A 19,739-nucleotide genomic window follows, 5' to 3' on the forward strand; every position below is an offset into this window, starting at 1 on the left:
TTGCGAACAACACGTGCCCACCGTCACACAGTTAAATCAGTGGAACACATTCGGCATTTCTCTGGAGTCTTAATTTCATTTCTTCATCTGTACATGCATCTGGTCTTGTGTAAAGTACTTAATTTCCTTCAGATGAACATGAAATTATGCAGGAGACACTCAAAACTCAGTCAACATTGTTTTGTTTGCACACACAGAGAGAGAGAGAGAGAGAGAGAGAGAGAGAGAGAGAGAGAGAGAGAGAGTAGAGATTTTGAACATTTTTCTCTTATTCATTTGTAAATAAAACTGTTCTAAAATCCCAACCCTGCTAGATCTAGGTGCATATATTTCTAAATTATATTGTAGCTTAATATTCTTTCTGAAAATGCTTAATCATGTCTGCTAACAATCTAAGTCTACTACACTTCATGCATACACTATATATAAATGTGTGTGTGTGTGTGTGTGTGTGTGTGTGTGTGTGTGTGTGTGTGTGTGTACCTCCCCCATCCCCACTGGAATCTACGCCCCTGTACGGATGGATGATTTAAAGTTGAGGTTTTGAGCTGTTGTCAGAAAGCTTGGTTGGAAAATCCATGAAAAGTGCCCAACAAGCCAATGACATCTTCGGGAAGTGTTGCAGAAAGCATGGGATAAAACTTTACCTGAACATCTTGAATAATTGACTTCTACAATGCCTGCGGCATCACTGCTGCAAGTGGAAGATACTTGGATGAACAGAAAGTTTGAAGAATACAGCATTTATTTCAAAAGAAATAGCCATATTTACCATTATAAATGTCTTTACTGTAATTATTGAACAATTTAAAGCATTCTCAATTAAATAAGGATAATTTTCTTTCACAAACATAAACATTTCACAGTGTTTCCAAACTGTTGAAGGAAAGTGTGCTAAGACTTTTTCAAACCATGCCAATAATGCCTCTCGAATCTCATATTGATAATTAACAGATTCAGCTGCTTCAATGTAACTGATCTTTTTCTAGTTCTACTTTCGTAAATCTTATAACTATCCATCATTCTGTTTCTAAAGGGTTAACTGCTGCGGTATCCTCCGCGCGCTCCCGTGCGAGCGTCCGATTGGCTGCGCAGCAGGGGCGCGCGCCGTTAATCAGCTGCACGAGCGGCTGAGTTCATCTTCTCGCACGCGCTACTGGGATGTCATTGCCACACACAGCAGGGCAACACAACACTACACACCAGGAGCGTGCACACAGCAAACATCCCATCATCTGACGCACCAGTGAACATTACAGCTGTGCACGTGTAGCAATCACTGAGCAGCGCAGCATCAGCACCAACATCAACAGAAGAAGAAGAAGCTTAGAGTTCCTTCTCTCTCTCTACAACTGAAAGCAGTAGCACATCATCATCATCATCACAACAGTAGGAGGCGAGCAGATCACGTCATGCACTGGACTTTCCTCGCGCAGAGACACACACTTAGATCTGTTTCCTGAAACCCCTCGCGGAATCGACAGCTGTCTCCGAATCTGAATCAATAGCTGCTAATTTCTTTCGGTCACACTGGACAGAAAAAAAAGTTATTTGCTCAAATATTTATATATAAACATTCCTTTACACTAGAGGGAAAGCATTGCACATTCCTTTACAAATAATATTATGGCTATATAAAGTTTTTAGCTGAAGGCTAGAAACGTGCCAATTGACATTTTTCGCTTTTGAAAGTTTAAATAATGACTGCATACATTGATGTGGTATTTTAAGAGTTCGTTTATCACCTTTTTTGTACATTTCCGAAACTGCCATAACATTCTGAGCTGCTAAAGTGGTTTTACGTACCAAAACGGACCCTGGTTGCTACTCTGATTTTTGGACCATAGAGACAGCCAGAACATTCATAGATTAGAGGATATGGTGAAATAATAAGGTTTTGAGGGAGTTCAACTATATAACAGAGGGTCCGAGGGATCAGAAACGCTCGTTATTGCATTTGAAACTTTTACGCGTAAAAGCGCACAGGACGCGCAAAGAGGCTTCGGTCGACGGGCATCTCTCATCACAAACCCTCTAAAAGCAGCACTTCTCTCTTCTGTAAGCCGAAAAACGAGACGCACAATGGCTGATGAGCGTGTTTTCATCACTAATGGGATTGCGCTGCTGTGATTTGTCGCACCGGTGGGAAGGCTGCTCGCAGACATCCACACACACTCGTTTGGTGTAGCATCGCGGTGTGCGCTCGGGGATGATCAGGATCTTCCCGGATTTCAGTGTTCAGGTGACGGCGGCGGCGGCGGCTGCAGGTGGGGGAGCCGGTGGAGGGATGCCGGCTGCGTCTCGAGTCCCGGGAGCTACGAACGGGAATCCGCAAAACGTCCAAGGGTTTACTTCCTACCAACAAAGGTATGTCGGATAAAAGCAAGACGTTGTTTTCTTTACATTTAGGTGACATTCATAACATTCATTTCATATTTGTTGCGTGCGTTCATATGCACCACGCGTTGGCAAGCTTAAAGGAATATTGGACTTTACTGGAGGTTTCTGTTACAAATTTAGACTACTGGAACATCATTATTGGCCAAAAACCCATGTTTTGCATTTACTTTATGAGACAAAAAAGATAAATGGCATAAAGCGGGTCGTTTATTAAGCTTTAAAGTTTGACTCTCTTGTCAAATTCCAGAACACACACTCAAACACGCGCACAGGTGAAAAGAGAAATCATAATATGATTGATAATCAACTTGGATAAAGCGTTTAATGTACTGAATACAATTGATCAAATAAAGAAACACCTTTTCGACCACAATATAAAATAATAAAGGCGATGTTGACATTTACAAACAAGTCATGAAGAGTCATTTTGGTGCACTCAACGTATGTCAACACACACACACACACACATGTTGGTGCAGCTATCATTATGAGGACTCTCCATACTGTACAAACTATAGATTCTATCCCCCAACCCTATCCCTACCCCTAACCCTCACAAAAAACTTTCTGCATTTTTACATTTTCAATAAATCATCGTTTAGTATGTTTTTTAAGCAGTTTGAATTATGGGGACACTAGAAATGTCCTCATAAACCACATTTATAGCATAATACCCTTGTAATTATCAGTTTGTAACCTAAAAAAAAAAAAAGTCCTCATAAACCACTTAAACCTGCCCACACACACACACACACACACACACATACATACACACACACAAACTCCCATTAACATTTGAAACAATCGCAAATGATTATATTACAATGATTTGGCATTAACTGCATGTAAACTCAATGCACATCGGTTACATCCATTTGCTTTGCTCAGAAACTCTCAAGAAGTGTTTAAGTAGATCAAAAAGATAACTACTAGAGATTTACAATGATTAAGTTGTAGTTTTAAAACTTTAATCACCAAAGAGAATGCCATCTAAACCACACATTGTGTGTTTATGATTTAAAAACAAAAGAAATATATATATATTTTTTTACATTTTGTTAAATTGATAAACACACTAAATGTTTTAAATGATTTCATGATTTTGTTATTTAGCCTATATGTGCATATAATTTACATCCATTTGAAACACAACAGCTTTTTAATTGTTTTGCAACTGGCGTGTAATAAACGTGAATGTTTAGTTTGTTTGTATACCAGCAGAATAAACTGATCAAATGCACACATGCTAACATATTCTGTCACGTTCAATTAAACAGTCTATTTACAGCACAATAGAAGGAGCAAGACATTAAATGACGTGTTTGTCAACACATGTCCTTGACAGGTCACGGGCTCTGTAATGCACAGTTGGAAACAGGCCTTTATTTATGTCAAAACATATTTCTTTAGTACAACCTGAAATAGATATGAAATTTAAAATACAAAAGTGAGTAGATTTAATGTGCATTAGTGCAAAACAAACAAACAAAAACAACAACAACAACAACAGCAACACTTGAACACTCGCATACTTTTTTACGCAGCATTAGATCTCTAATTGTTCAAGACATTTCCTCAAGAATGCATTTTTTGGATATAGAATATTTTTTTCACTCCTGATGCTTTGTCAAAATTAAGCTACTAATTTAGACATTACGCCAAATCAAGTTAAGCCATTACCCCAATCTGCTATAAAACAGATAAATCTTTGTATAAGTGTGTCAAATTGCGATTAAACCTGAGATGCTCTTTATATGGACGTATGCGTTGATTTTGACACCTGTCAACCAAATGATTGAACATATTTATAAAAACAAATCTGTTCTGAAATGATCAAAAACGTGTCATTAAAACAGATATAAACTAGTGCACCTAGTTGATGCTCTGTAATTGATGCACGTGCAAATCTTTCCATTTCTGCATCAGAAACAACCTGTACATTCCCAATAAACTCAAACTATTTCCAACTACAACTGAGTGGCGTTGTTGCGCCGGCAGGAGAGGAAGATGAGAGGGAGAGAGAGGCAGATAAAGATGGAAAATGCGGACAAACGTACTGAGAAAAGGGGGCTTTAGAGCGCGCGGTGTTCGAGGGGGCACATCCTGATGTAAATGCCCCGCTGGTGCACTGATATCTGCCCTCATTTACCCCGAGAAAACCCCGGTGTGCGCGAGGACAGCCGCCGGATTTCCACTCACTTTTCTTGGCATGCCTTTGGATCTCAGTCTCGGCTGCTCTCCGCGCCTGTCTGCACGCGTATGAACGCACGGAGACACGGGCACGAGCGCTTCGAAAACAACCGATGGCGTTGTTTAAATGCTCGCGGTTCCGCTGTCAGCTGCTCGTCGCGTGAAATCTGAAGAGGTGAAAAGTAAGAAATCAAATAATTGCAGGAAGATGGCGCCCACCAAGCCTAGCATACAGCAAGACCCTTCCAGAAGAGAACGGTAATAGCGCTTGGTTTGTTTTTGTCTCTGTGGAAACAGCGCGCGCTGACGCTCGCGAAGCTTGGCGTGCATTTTGTTGGACTGAGATGGGCCAACTTTGCCCTTTCCGCACGAGTGGGTTTGAGGGGTTGGGTAACAGGTATAAACGCTGAGAGAAGGCATGTGTGTGAGTGTGTGTGTGTGTGTGTGTTTGGCTGGACAGAGGACATGACAGTTGATTGAATGTGTGGAGCGATCTGTCCCGCTGACCGTTGACGCGTTTCCCGGGAAAAGTGTGAAATTCGAACGTGACGTTGTTGCAACACTGTATCCGTTTATTTCCTCTAAGCGTTCGATTTCGCCAAACACGCTGTTTGCTGCTGAGAAATGCTGCTGCTGGTGTTAAATGTGCATCAGGCAGCTGTTTGTTTAAATGTAGGCTAGATGCCAGGATTACTCCAGCAATGTATTAGCTTGGATTAGAAACACCATATAACGATGAGCAAAATGTATGTACTGAGTTTATCTGCAGTTTAGAAATTCGTTTTATGACTGAAAATATAATAAGACCATATATTGGCTATACTAGGCTGTTATTTTGTTTTTGAGTTTTTGGAATACTTATTGTTGCATTGCATTTGTTGCATGCAGTCTTTCACACTTATTAGATGACATTTCAAGTGCCTCAGTCTTTCTACACTTGGCAAGTGGTGTGGTGAATTAATCTACAGTTATGAAATTACTTTCATGAATGCAAATTGTGAAATAAGACTATATCTTGTATACAACAGTCATATGCATGTTTAGTGCTATATTGTGTATTGCATACAGTAATTGAAAGCCTTTTGATTGCGTATTCATCAGTCTTTCACACAAATCTTGTATGGTAAAGTTTTAGGAAATTGCCATTTCTGCGTATCAGAGATTAAATGTCAACCTCTATAATACCTGTAGTTCATATTTTGTTTTGTCGAAAGCATTTTGGACAGGACTATTAAATAAGGCAGTGATCTGTACAAGGCATACAGCTTGTTGAACTAATGTTAAATCGTATGCAATAATTCACCTGCGGTGTATATACAAAATTGCAGCCGTAGAGCCTGTGACATTTTACAATGTAAACACGGCCTGCTTCATATACTGTGCAATTGTGTCCCTGACCGGACTGAGAATGGTTATCATGTGCAAGCTTGACTAAAATCTCTGAGTGAGCATGATTATTTTATAATTCACACTCGAAACGCGCAGATTACACTAATGCACCTACGTCTAAATAGGCCACAACGTTAGAATTACATTCAACCCCCTGCCAGCCATAACAGCAGGAGATGTTTATGCTAAGTCAGTCTGCAGTAATCTTTCTGGCGGGTGCGTATTTGTGTGCCATTCCGAGCATATCACAGAGATAGGAATCTTGAAGATGGAATTAATTTTGAAGAGGGGAAACTTCATAGCCGGTGCAACGAGTGCCTCTCTTTTATCACCTGTTTCCGAGCAGCATTCTGAAGAGCTAAATTGCTCTCTGTGATTCGTTATTTGGCTGCACTTGAGAGTTGAACCGAACAACACTGGGCCTGAAATTCTCAGGGAAAGGTTTGGGAGTAAATTTTTTAATGCAGTGCTGTTTACCAGGCGTCGCTGCCTGCTGCTGTTAGAGTAGGGAGGTGAGGATTGTACTCTTGGGCTAAGCAACTCTGAAGGAGTCGGGCGAGAATTCGAGAGAGATTGGTTGGCGTGGATTTATACACAACACTAAACACAAAGTTGGCTTTGTGTCGGAGAAAGCAATGCCTCCCTCCCTCGCTGAGGGCAAACAAAAGTGCTAAATTGTTCTGTTTTCTCTCCTACATTGCAGTAGTGGTGTTGATCAGCTGCTTGGAGCTTTGGAATAGTTAAGGCTACTTGGTTTATTTGGCATTACCCATAAAGGATCATCTCTGTAATCATCCTGTTTATGTTTGTCATGTATTCAACAGGTCCATTAAGAGACTCTGTATTTGGGCTGTTGGCTGGAGTCCTTTTTTTGGGGGGTTAAAATCTGATATAAATGTACAGTATAAAGGACAGTGAATATCGTACAGTAGGTCTTTTAACTTATTGTAATTTCTTTTAAGTTTAGCACCATTTGTAATCACTGTTTTGATTAAGATCAGGTAATACAAGCTGCATAAATTGTCATTTTAAAGGAATTAAAGCACTGCTTAAAATAGTTTTAAGTAGGGCTGGGTAAAAATATCTATTTTCCGATAAAAGGAATAATTTTGGTTCAATACAAGTTAAGCTCAATTTTCAGCATTTGAGGCGCAATGTTGATAACCACAAAAAAAAAAAAAAAAAAAATATATATATATATATATATATATATATATATATATATATATATATATATATATATATATATATATATATATTGACTTGTCCCTTTATTTTCTTAAAAAAAAAAAAAAAAAGAAGAAAATTACAGTACTGGCACTGACAATGGAAGTAAATAGGGCCAGTCTGTAAATGTTAAAATAGCCACTTTTTCAAAATTATAGCTACAAAACGTAAACAATATTCATGTTAACATGATTTTAGTGTGATAAAATTGCTACTAACCTTTTCTGTGTAAAGTTATATCGAGTTTTACAACTTCGTTGCCATGACGACGCAATGCAGTTAACCCTAAAACCCTAAAACGACTGTAAAAATGACAATTAAAGTAACTTTACAGCTCATATATTACACAGGTTTTAATAGAAGAATTAATGTAAGTGCTTTTATAAAATAATAAGCTTCACATTTCTGCCTATCTGTAACCTACATTTTATGAAAAAACGAATCTAGTCTAACTAATGTTTTTCGACAAGTTCCGTGGAATGAGCTTAAGTTGTTTTGAACCCAGAATATTCCCTTAATTGTGATCTTCATTTGAACAATCCCAATGAAGATTCTTAAAGTCCTAAGATCAATCTTTTGCTTTAAAGTTTACTTCAGTTTGGGTTGTGTTAATGATTAGATCTGTTAAATAAAATAGTTTGGGTCCTGTTGTTAATTTTTAAAATATGTTCATAATGCATGTTTCATAGTGGACATTATAACTGAAATATAGGCTATATCCAAATTAATCAGTATCGAATCAAATCATATCAGAATCGAACTGATTTGAATCGAGAGCTTGTGAATTAAAATCAAATCAAATCGGGAAATCTGTATAGAAACCCAGCCCTAGTTTTATGGAATATAGAATTGACACACAGGACATGTCAACTTCCCAAATGGAGGCCTATTGCTTATCAACTACCCATAATTGTTCTCATTGCAAAATCATTCTGGTTGTTATTGAAATCACATTTTCAGTATTTCCCTATTCACTACAACAATCCTTTGATGGGAAATTATTATGAAAAATGGTGTTGACATTGTGCAAGATTACGTCTCGCTGGACTCTCAAAAGCTGAGAGTGTCAGTGCATGGTGTGTGTTATTTTTATTTCAAAATCACCTGTAGAAAATCCCAGAAGTGACATCCAGAGGGTTTGCGGTTATATTCTTTGAATTCTGGAGAGGCAGACAGCCCAAGCTGTGCTATACCATCACACAAAGGATGCAGAAATTCCACCCGTTGATTTGCCAGCGTCGAACACGCTGTGGAATGGAGGCAAATAAGCAATTCTGATGTGTATTTATCACAATTAAAAGGGATTTGCAGCCCCCATCTGTGGCTGCCGCTCGGCGTGTTGTGCAGTGATTATTGCGGCGCTTGCCAACTGCCACTCGTGTCTGTTATTGTGAAGGTCAGAGCAGAGAGACATACTGAAGATGCATCCCACAAAGGTAATCGTGCAGCCTGTACTCCAGCTGCATTAGTGCACGGCACATGGTGTGAAAGCCTTTATCAAAGCTGTGTGATGCATACATCTGTATGTTTGATTAGTTTACTGTTTGTGTGACACATGTGGACATTCCATTTATAAAGGTACCAGTGAATCGGTTGCAGGTGGATCTGTTACGTTGATGCAATGAATCGGTGACTGACCATAAGGAGCCATACTAAATTCTCCATAATATTCCTTTTTTATTATTATTGCCATCATAAATGTGGGCTTTAAAAGTGATAGTTGACCCAAAAACGAAAATTCTGTAATCATGCAGTATACTGTAGCCACTCACGCTCACGTTGTTCCAAAATCGAATTGCTTTTTTTCTTTCTTCACACAAAAGATGTTAGGCAGTATGTTAGTTTCAGTTGCAATTTGCCATTCACCTTTCATTGCATCTTTTTTCTTTCAATGAATGTTAATGGTGACTGAGGCTGTCATTCTGCTTTACATCGCCTTTTGTGTCCCACGGATGAAATCAAGTTATACAGGTTTTTGAACAACATAAGTTTGTGTAAATGATGTGACTTATACCAAAGTATTTAATTTTTAGGGATAAAAAAAAAAAAAAACCAAAAAAAGGTTATCCTTTTTTTTTTCAACTTTTAGAAAGTCTACTACAGTTTGAGATTAAAATATACCAATTGCCTAGTTCTAAATACCAATGGTTTTCAACTGGTCGATGATGTTGTGACCCAAAAAAGGGGTTGCATGTCTGTACTACAGTACTGGTCGAGTTTTATAATGGCTGATAGGCTGATACAATGCTGATATATCACACAATTTAATATAGTAAATAACATAAACATAAAATTGCTAAAAAATTTATAAACTCTTATTTAGCACTATATTTACTAAATTTCACACTAAACTTTAACTTTGTAAAAAAGAATCTAAAAAAAGAATATTGTATTTTAAGATAGCAGTAGATAGTAGTTTCTTCTGATTTCTGTTTAGTCATCAAATTTTAGTAATTTATTTGCACATGAAGAAATTGTTGATATATTAGGAAGGAAATAACAGTACACACAGTTGTCCATCAACCATAGATGACGTGCACATTAACAATTGCATTTTCTCAAAAAAACAGAATCAAACCAATTGCACATACAGTGCATAATGAATAAGACATTTACTTATAGCGCACGTGAAGCGCTTTTACTTTGAGGTTGCACTCACACGTTTGTGCGGATCCAGCGTGAGCAGCAATCTCCTGACAGTTTAAATGGCCTGGATCGCCTGCTTGGATTGTCACAGACTGACCGTCATGATTTGCGAATCATAGGAACTTTTGATCCTGTTCCTGAAGTTTTGATTCTGGATGATAGAATACGCACTTCAGAGGAAGATATTAGATGAGCGCTCGACGGAAATAAAATGCTGGATTTTTGTGAGGTTCGTGAATTACATCTGTTTAAACGAGCTATCTGCATATTTGCAAATGGTACAGTATATAGTAGACATTTTATTGATATTTGCCTTTTATCATTAGAAAAGAAAGTTTAAAGTGACAGGGAACTGCTGAGGAGAGGCTGATAGAATACGTTGAGGTAAATAAATGATGGATGCTGAATCTGCTCAAGTTTTTTGAGGTTTGTTTATTACATCTATTTAAATGAGATAGGCACATATTTGCAGATGGTATATGATATTAGTTTTATTGATATTTGCCTTTTTATCATTAGTCAAGACAGTTAAAAGTTACAGGGAACTGTTGAGGAGAGAGAGGGAGAATGAAACAGGCGAACACTTTAACGTTATGAGCTCAAACGCATCTGCTGCTGCTCTGATATGCGGACTGTTTGGATAACACTGTGTTGCACACCAGTCTATTATTGTAGTAACATGAAGGCATGTAACAACAAAATTAACCGTGATTGGTTGTTTACATTTCTCAGTCACTTCACATGCAAGCAGGTGATTTTTGGCACTTTCAAGAAACAAATCGGCCAAATGGGAAAATGTATCGGCCGATGCTGATAATTAAAAAAGTCTGAATATCATCCAATTTATCAGCCTTGGCGATATATCGGTCGAACACTAGTCTGTACTAATAGGGTCATGGACAACAGGGGAAAACAATCAAATGCAACTAAATATATAATTGCACACAGTTAAGATGGAAAAATAAATTGTCGTAACTTTTAAAAGGGAGGAGAAAATGCTTCTTGCCGAGAGCATGAAACTATTAAAATTCAAGAGACATTTGAAAACTGAACATATTAATAACAGTAGATTTCATTAGTAGATTTTGGAACTGACACTACGTAGAATGACCACCTTTGTTACTCGTCCAATTGAGCAGTTATGGGCAGATGCTGATTATCTAAAAATGGCCAAATATCAGCCGGTCAGTTGGTCTACCGATTGGTCTAAGGCTAGTTAAATCAGAAGTAGTAGGTTGACGTTTCTAGTAGCACTTTACAATAAGGTTCCATTTGTTAACATTATTTAACATGAACTAACAGTAAACAAAACTTTTACATAATTTATTAATCTTGGTTAATATTAATTTCAACATATACTATTAGATTTTTAAAATTAAATGTTGTATTTCTTAACATTATTAGTTAATGCACTATGAACTAACATGAACTACAATGAACAATTGTATTTTGATTAACATATATATATATATATATATATATATATATTTATTATTATTATTATTATTATTATTATTATTATGTGTAATATATGTAAGTTCATGTTACCTAATGCATTAACTATTTTTAATGAATGGAACCTTATTGTTAAGTGTTACCAGTTTTCTTTAGCTGAAATTGTGTTTAGTGTTGTGAAATGCTTACCGAAATGTAAAACACTGCCCCCAGTGGCCAAAGCAGTAACTGCTGTTGTGCATATGGGCACATGTGAGCTCCATTTTATGGGTGTATTGTCCATGGAGGGGTGCCAAAAGCGAGTTTTGAAGCGAGTTGTTTACAGCTGTACAGGCAGCAATACAGTGCATTTTTTAGTATCTGTAACCCTAAACATAAACCTAACCCTAAGTGGAGTAAAAATGTTATGTTAGAGGGAAAAATGAAAAATCCGAATCGCGATCATCACTGATTATGCAAACTCTCAGAAACAACATGCTGACTTCCCATGTGATCATGTTGACCTAGAGGATAACCGATTTTGTTGGCCTTTCTTAATTTGGATTTTTCTACCTATGACCCTCAGTGTTCACAAATTTCAGAAAGATTCTTTGTGCATGTAAATATGACAACAAATCATTTGCTTTTTTTGCCTTGTGTGTTATTGAACAGTGAATCTTTGAGTTCCATTTAGTCACTGGATGCTACATCTCAAATCTCAAATATTACACTGACATCTTTTATGATTTCTGGAAGAACTGTACATTATATCTTAAAAGACTCTAGGCAGGAAAAATTTTAGCCGATTGTGCTTTAGGCAGCTAAGTGTTGCTTTTGAATATTACAGGTTTTGTTATGGTTCGAGACCCGAGGTCTCTATATATGCGTTTAGTGTCCACAGTGGTTTTAAGACCTTCATTTAGTATGTGCTTGTACAGACAGATGTTGTGCCTGCTGACTCCCATCTGCTTGTTTAGTTTGGCTGTGCAGCGATCATCTAATGCTAGCAGCAAGCGTTGCCCTTTTTCAGTAGCACTTCTGAGAGCCTAATAAACTCTACAGCACTTCCTGTATTCACGTGTAATCATCGTAAATGAATTGGCAAAGAATATGGATGTAAATACGTATATGACATACTTGGATTTGGGTTTGGCTATCCACATATTTGCACACATCAAAGAATGCTTAAAAATTTTGATTTGAAAATATTTCCAGTTTTTCTCTGCATGTGAGATGTTTTGCATTTAGATGTCTTTTCCTTCTTTTGACTCTTATAAGCTGGTTCTTTTAAATCTACAGCGTGAAACATACAGAGTGAATTCCCGAACGAATTACTCTTTTGAGCTAGGTCTTTTTATCGAATCAAAAACATACTGCCACAAATCATTCATTTTGTCATGACCGTTTTGTCATGTTTAACCTGAAATGAACCAAGAATTCAGATGGGTATTGATATGACAATGCATAGTTACAGATACGCATTTGAGTTTAAAAAAAAATAATTTAGAGCTGGATCTGATTTTATCAACACACTTTCACAGCAAAATCGTTAGGATTCGTACGACTTTTCTAAATTTGTCTAATTCGAATGATATCGTGCGATTGCACTTGTTTGAATTCCAATGACTTTCAATTAAGCCAATGACGTCGCTGGACATCATTTCCATCTAATACGCGACAATTACTTGCTTCTGTCACACACAGCAGCTTCCTATCATGTTTACACACTCTACTGATTGGTTAAGTTTAGATAAGGGGTTTAGGAAAGGGCATAATATTAATAAGTATGTCCTTAACGACTCGTGAGCGGAACTCACGCTTACTTTGCATTAGACATCCGGAAATTTGCACGTAATGAAGTCGTACGAGTTTATGCGAACAATATCGAGCACGACCATACGAAATAGCCAACTCGTAAATTACGTATGACTTTACATGAGATTGGGTTGGAATTTATCCATCAGGAATTGATTGGATTGTAAAAAGTGGCCTCTATATAACAAAGTTAAGAGAGCCTGCTGATGCCAGCCAAAAAGGAAAGTTGTTCCCTATCTGTCACTCACTCGATGTTGTGTCGATGTAGTGACACTAGGGGTCACTCTTGGGAGCCCCAAACACTCCCAAATTCCAAATGGGAATTGGCGAGTGGAATTTGCATGCCACTCCCCCGGACATACGGGTATAAATGGAGCTGGCTCGCAACCACTCATTCAGATTTTCTCTTCGGAGCCGAGCGGTTTTGTTCAGCGAGCTGAATTACTCTGCCGATCCATTCACCTCGAAAAGCTGTTGGATTTATGGCGCATTACAGCAGCTTCTCCCCCTCTTGCACTGGTTAAGTGCAGAGAACGCCCCTGGGTGCTTCAGCAGCTAAAAGAGTATAATCTTCCTACTGAAAGAGTATATTTTCCCTTCTAAAAGAGTGGCATTAACGGAGAGCGTCTTTTCAAAGATGCCTCTCCGTTTGTGTGTATTTCCTGGTTGCGGTCGTTACCTCTCCGCTTCCGATGGCCACGATCGCGGTCTTACATGCTTGGGCGCTGCCCACGCGGAGACAGCGTTTGTGGACGGGTCATGTTCTCACTGCGAGAGCGTGACCATGGCAATGTTGCGGTCGCGGTTTTTCCTTCGTTAGTGGGAAAGACCACCCCAACGGCTCCCTGCCTCGGTCCTTCTACCTACGGGTTTGAGGCCACGTTGGTTAGCACTGGGGGTGATTTGGGGACCCCATTGGGAGCCACTCCGCCGGGTAACTCCCCACGGACCTCCCATTCCCCAGTACGCTTGTTTGCCCTGCTGCGATGAGACCGCCGGCTCGTCTCAGGTCGAGTTCGCGATCTCGTTTCAGCGCTCGCGAAGTGGATGAGCTCTCGATTGCAGCATCGGAGAGCGGGCTGTCCAGTCTTACGCTGAGGACTCGACTGGGCTCACACCTTTGGGTGCGATCGCCCAGTCACAGCCTAACGCGCAGCTGGCAGCCATGCTTGCCCGGGTGGCTGCGTGTGTCGGGCTGGAGTGGAACCCTCCACCTCCCTGAACCCTCGCAGCCTGACGATTGGTTCCTGGGCTCACGGCCATCGTTATCACGACCACCGGCCACCGTTCCTTTATAGCAGGTATGGCGCTGCAGGGGTGGCCCCCCTGCCCCAGCGCGCCCAGCTGTGGCACAAACACGCCCACACCAGTTTGGTTCCGATGGACTGCGGGGACGATATTCCTCCTTCCCACTCCCTGGCCGATCCTATGGTGGGTATCAGGAGCAGGTAAGTGCTTCGATGTCCCTGGACTCAGCACAGTTTGCAGAGGTTGCGGAGAAACTCGCTGCCGGCCCAGTACATGTGCTAACTAAGCCCTGTGCTGGGGTAGGTGCTCCACATGCGCTGGTTCCCCATAGGTGACCCCATGTGATATATCTTCCGCTAAATCATTTCCCTGTCGGTAAACTGCATCTTCCTTGGGCGTAGCAAGGAAGAATAGTTAATAGTTAAAATAGTTAATGCATTAGGTAACATGAACTTACATATATTACACATAATAATATATATAATATTAGTTAATCTGCCCCGGTCACCGTGTTTGTAGAACTCCTTCCCCATTGGGTAGGACCTACCATGGGACTTCTCCACATGACATACTTCCGACAAGACTCGGTAAGACCATGTGACCTCCGGGCGGGGTGTGGTCTCTGCGGTGTCTTCCCCTTGGGAGTGACACCCCCCCGACGTAGATACTTATGGCCCCCAGCCGGTAAACAAAATTCCACTCTTTTTGGGGAGAAAAAAAGAGGAAAAGAGGCCACGGCTGGGCTAGCCTGTCCCTATTTGTTGGGCAAGTCGACTTGTTCCCAAAGGACCGTTCGACACTCATAAGAGCATTGGGGGAGGTTACGTGACGGCCTGGTGTGCTGGCCACGAGGCACACAGCGGTCTGCCCGTCTCGCACCACCAGTCCACTTAACACAGTTCAGCTTATTGTGGCATTTCGTAAAGAGACTCCTAGTGTCACTACATCTACACAACGTCGAGTGAGTGACAGATAGGGAACATCTTGGTTACTTTCGTAACCTCCATTCCCTGATGGAGGGAATGAGACTTTGTGTCCCTCTTGCCACAATACTGAACTACCCGCTGAAATGGCTGGGACCTTGTCTCGGCTCCTCAGCACAAAACCTGAATGAGTGGTTGCGAACCAGCTCCTTTTATACCCATATGTCCGGGGGAGTGGCATGCAAATTCCACTCGCCAATTCCCATTGGCCTTTTTTCAAAATCAGAGGTGTTTGGGGCTCCCAAGAGTGACCCCTAGTGTCACTACATTGACACAACGTCTCGTTCCCTCCATCAGGGAACGGAGGTTACGAAAGTAACCAGGACGTTTTGAATAGTGTGACATTTTTAAATAAGTTTTTAAAACTACATTTATTTTCTGTTGATGTAATCGATGCCATGTGGGTGGGGGAATGTAATATCAGAATATCTGAAACACATCAAATTATGGAACTTAAATATGTTTTAAATGCTGTTTAATGCTTTAATGGTTGTAAGAACATTACAGCCATTTGATCATCTGCACCTGCATGACCTTCTTAGGCAATCCTATGTTTTGCATATGAAATTACAAAGTCAGAGAAGTCGCTGGAACACACAGCCTGATTAACACCAACTAGACTGGCATCACACGTCACCGTTATAGGTAAAATAGATTTATCGCCACAGATGTTTGCTAGCCCACCTGTCACTTTAATAACCAAATGTCATAGTGGCGATTTGGCTGTAAATGGAAGTAAAACCTCCATCACCTCACCTCACAAAGGAGCTCAAGCACGTGGAGGTATTTTCTCTAGCATTCCTTACGCATGTTGTCACCTAAAGAAACCCCCTTCGCGGGGATTCACTGACTGCTTTTGTCCCGCCGTTTTCCCAGGCTTATTGCTGGCTACACTCATCTAAAGCAGCTCCGTGGGACACTGTGTCAAGCACTTCTGTGTCTTCTGACACTTCTTGTGCTTTGACGTAGCAAAGCCAAACTTTTGAATTGATAATATATCCGGCTGTAACAGAAATACTGAGTGTGACTTGTAATTGAGTAATAGCATTGCTGTTGTCATGAAAAGGCTAAAATTAGCCCACATTCCTGAAAAATAGATGTCTTTCCACTGGCAGACTGTGGGAAAAGATCAAATTGCTTATTGATACAGCACAATAGCCATCAGCTAAAGTAAACGCACACAAACTTTTCAGTACTATCACGGCTTTCAATGAAAAACTCCTAAAAGTAATGAAATACATAGTAAATTATTTTATTTTATACCTGCAATTTAAAAGTCAGCAAAACTACCATTTACCTACTGTAAAAGGCTTATTTAGTTTTCCATTTCACCAACGATCGATCTGTCTGTCTGTCTGTCTGTCTGTCTTTCTGTCTGAACAGGTGATTTTCAAATACATTTTAGATTTGTAAATTGTAGATTTTAAACATTCCGACAAAGAATGTGTTTTGCCATTCCAAGCAAATTTATTAATTGCTAATATAATTTTGGGATAAAACTATGCCTTCAGAAAAGTAACAGGGTTGAAGGGTTTACAGGTTATGTAGCCATTTCTGGCCTTGTGCTAAAGGTCATGACCTTTTAAGTTGTTTATTAGACAGTTCATTAGACAGATAATTTAATTTCTACTCATTCATTTTTTATACATATATTATTTGCTTACTGTTAAAAAGATTGTCTCCTGAAAAACTATACAAAGCATATTTAAATGTATAATTTGTAGATTTTAAACATTCTTTCAGACAAACAGTATGTTTTTTAAGTGTTTATAAAACTGCCTTGTGCCATCTCAAGCAGTTATTAAATATTAATTTAATTTTGGATGTAACTATACCTTCATGAATGTAACAGCGTTGATAGTTTTAAAGGTTATTTTGTCTACCTGTCTGTCTGTCTGTCTAGCTATTATTTTGTCTGTCTGTCTGTCTGTCTATCTGTCTGTCTGTCTGCTCTCCGAAGAACACATGCGATACAATTAACAGTCAAAACAGTCAGCATAAATCACTTGAAAATCCGGATATTTCCCCCCGTTTTATTAAAGCAGATGTAAACCATAAGCAAGCACTTTCGTTGCCTCTTAATGATTTACAAACTAAGCTCAGGGGTTTGCATTTGAAAGATTGCTTTTGGCAGGAGCTATAGAAATTAAATTTTGCCCAAGAACAAATGAGCCATGTTTACGAAATAACCGTGTATTCCGACATCTCGAGAGCACTCCTACGGCTTTCAGACGGTACTCGAAGACCAGAGACGGATAGGATACTCTTCGATGGAACAGAAAACAACTTTCAAGAAAGCATACTTGAAGTAGTTGAGGTTTTGCGAGGTCAAAATGTATTTTTTCTCCCTCCCAGACATTATTTCATGGTTGTGCGGCTTTCTTCTTTATAATTCTTTTCATCTCATTGTAGCCCCCTGTGTTTGAAAGTCTAGGTCAATAAGGATGGGCACATTGCGAATTTCATGATCTGTGTAGTGGAACAAATTGAAAGCAAAGCCTTTATCAATCACGCTGAAGGCAGGGTTAATTGTTCTTGCTTCACAAGAACTCTGGACAGATAAAGGCATAATGAAACACTTATGCCTCTGATGTGGGCACTTCTCAGGATGAAATGATAGAAAACAAATGAATGTTTACTCCTATAGTAATTATGTTGGTGCAGAAGTCAGAGAATGAGAAGCCAAACAATTATTTTTGTCTTTGATGTCTGTGTCTTTCAAACGTCCTGATTTTTTCCACCTGTATTCTTTGCCCTTGAAATGTTGTTTTTAAGGATATCGGTATAGAGTTCCATGTAGCGCAACTGGTAGGGCTTAATGTTCGCAATACTGAGGAGTGCAGGAGTCTGCAACCTTTTTGACATTGATTGCCATTTTTTATTTTCCTGGTCAAAAACCTGTCCTTTTGTACAAAATGAGTTAACACAGTTAATGTCACAAATTTGCTTATTTGATTACTGATCATGAAATTGTGTGGAATCTTAAATATTTCTTATATTATGTCATACATTTTTCAAAATCACGCAGAGCTGATCACTAGTACGCAAGCAACAGCGAGAGAGGAGCAGTCTATTTTATTTATATGTTTTTCGCACCTGCATTCCAATCTGCATCTTGACGTAATCCTTCCTCGTGATCATGCAGCGTGTTTTCATCAGCTGAATGGGAGGCTAAACACTATTGAAGTGTGACGAGACTCGCGCTATGCGTGCAATCCATTCGTGCATCATAAGCCAATCAACTATTTAGCCCTTTTCGATGAACTGCATCTGCAAAACCCTAAAAATGTATTTCCAGGTTTAATTTATATTTTGAACAGACTTGAAAAGATTTTTGAATCACACGATGTGGGTTTATGTTTTCTCTTTTAATCGTTTAACTATGGTTTAAGGAGGGTGTACCTGTATGCTGTGTTGGAAATCTCAACGATTAATAGTGGTGTTTTCCATATTTCATCATGTGTTGTTCTGAAAGCAAAAAAACAAAACAAAAAAACAACAACAAATGAAACACGGAATGTAGGCTGACATCCGCGCAGCCTTACCAAAACAAAGCGGGCGCGTTTACTCGTGCGATTAACCAAAAGTGAAGCGCTGCCGGCTCGTGAAGTGTGAATGGCTTGCACGCGCTGCACGAGTCTGTTGGGTTTACTGCAGTCTCGTCACATTTGAACTTTTTGTTTAGCCTCCCATTCAGCTCATGAAAACACTCATGATCATGAGGAAGGATTACATCAAGATGTAGACTGGAATGCAGGTACAGAATTTATATAAATAATAGAGTCTACTTCCCTCTCGCCGATGCTGGCGTGCCAGTGATTACCCCTCTGCCTGCCAATACTGGCACACGTGCCATAGGTTGCTGACCTCTGGATTAATGTATTCCTTAAATGCACTGTAAGTCATTATGGAGAAAAAAATCTGCCAAATGAATAAATGTATATTAAATGTTTTTTTGTGTTATATTTATTCAAATCTACATATTTTTCAAAATCAACTAGTCGGTCACTTGCCATCAAATCTCTGCTTCTTTGCTCAATATTATAAAATGGTATGATGCAAAATTTTTAAATAGAACAAATCACACACACAGACACACAAACAAGCATGTGCAACCTTATGCATGCTTAAGTAGTGTCATGCACGCATGCAAGTCGCAGCACACACACAAATGTTCATGTATATTATATATACTTTTCAGTATTTAGTTAATTGAACTCTAAAGTCCATGACGGCTATCACAACACAGTGGGTAATTCTGAAAATTAATGAGAATGATAATTCTTAAAAGACTGTTCCAGACTTTGCCCAAACTCATTAACTAAATCTCTCATTTAAATACATTCTATAGACTTTCTGGGGAAAAAAACATTGTTGCAATGTAAGCATTAACCAGATTCTAAAATG

General features: G+C 39.3%; 1 protein-coding gene across 2 annotated transcripts in view; it reads left to right on the forward strand.

The window, feature by feature from the left end:
- The first annotated feature begins 1,907 nt into the window (after window positions 1-1,907).
- The window catches only part of LOC127411510 (neuronal PAS domain-containing protein 3-like), a 400,645-nt gene continuing 382,813 nt past the window's right edge, over window positions 1,908-19,739 (forward strand). Inside the window, exon 1 of one of the 2 annotated variants that reach the window (XM_051647156.1) lies at window positions 1,908-2,367. In XM_051647156.1, coding sequence (XP_051503116.1) covers window positions 2,210-2,367 — 158 coding nt within the window. In that variant the 5' untranslated portion in view covers window positions 1,908-2,209. Of the gene's footprint in view, window positions 2,368-3,160; window positions 4,849-19,739 lie in introns of those variants that run through there. The other variant, XM_051647155.1, reaches the window with a different exon arrangement.

Source organism: Myxocyprinus asiaticus, chromosome 20, assembly GCF_019703515.2.
Source record: "Myxocyprinus asiaticus isolate MX2 ecotype Aquarium Trade chromosome 20, UBuf_Myxa_2, whole genome shotgun sequence".
Lineage (NCBI taxonomy): Eukaryota > Metazoa > Chordata > Actinopteri > Cypriniformes > Catostomidae > Myxocyprinus > Myxocyprinus asiaticus.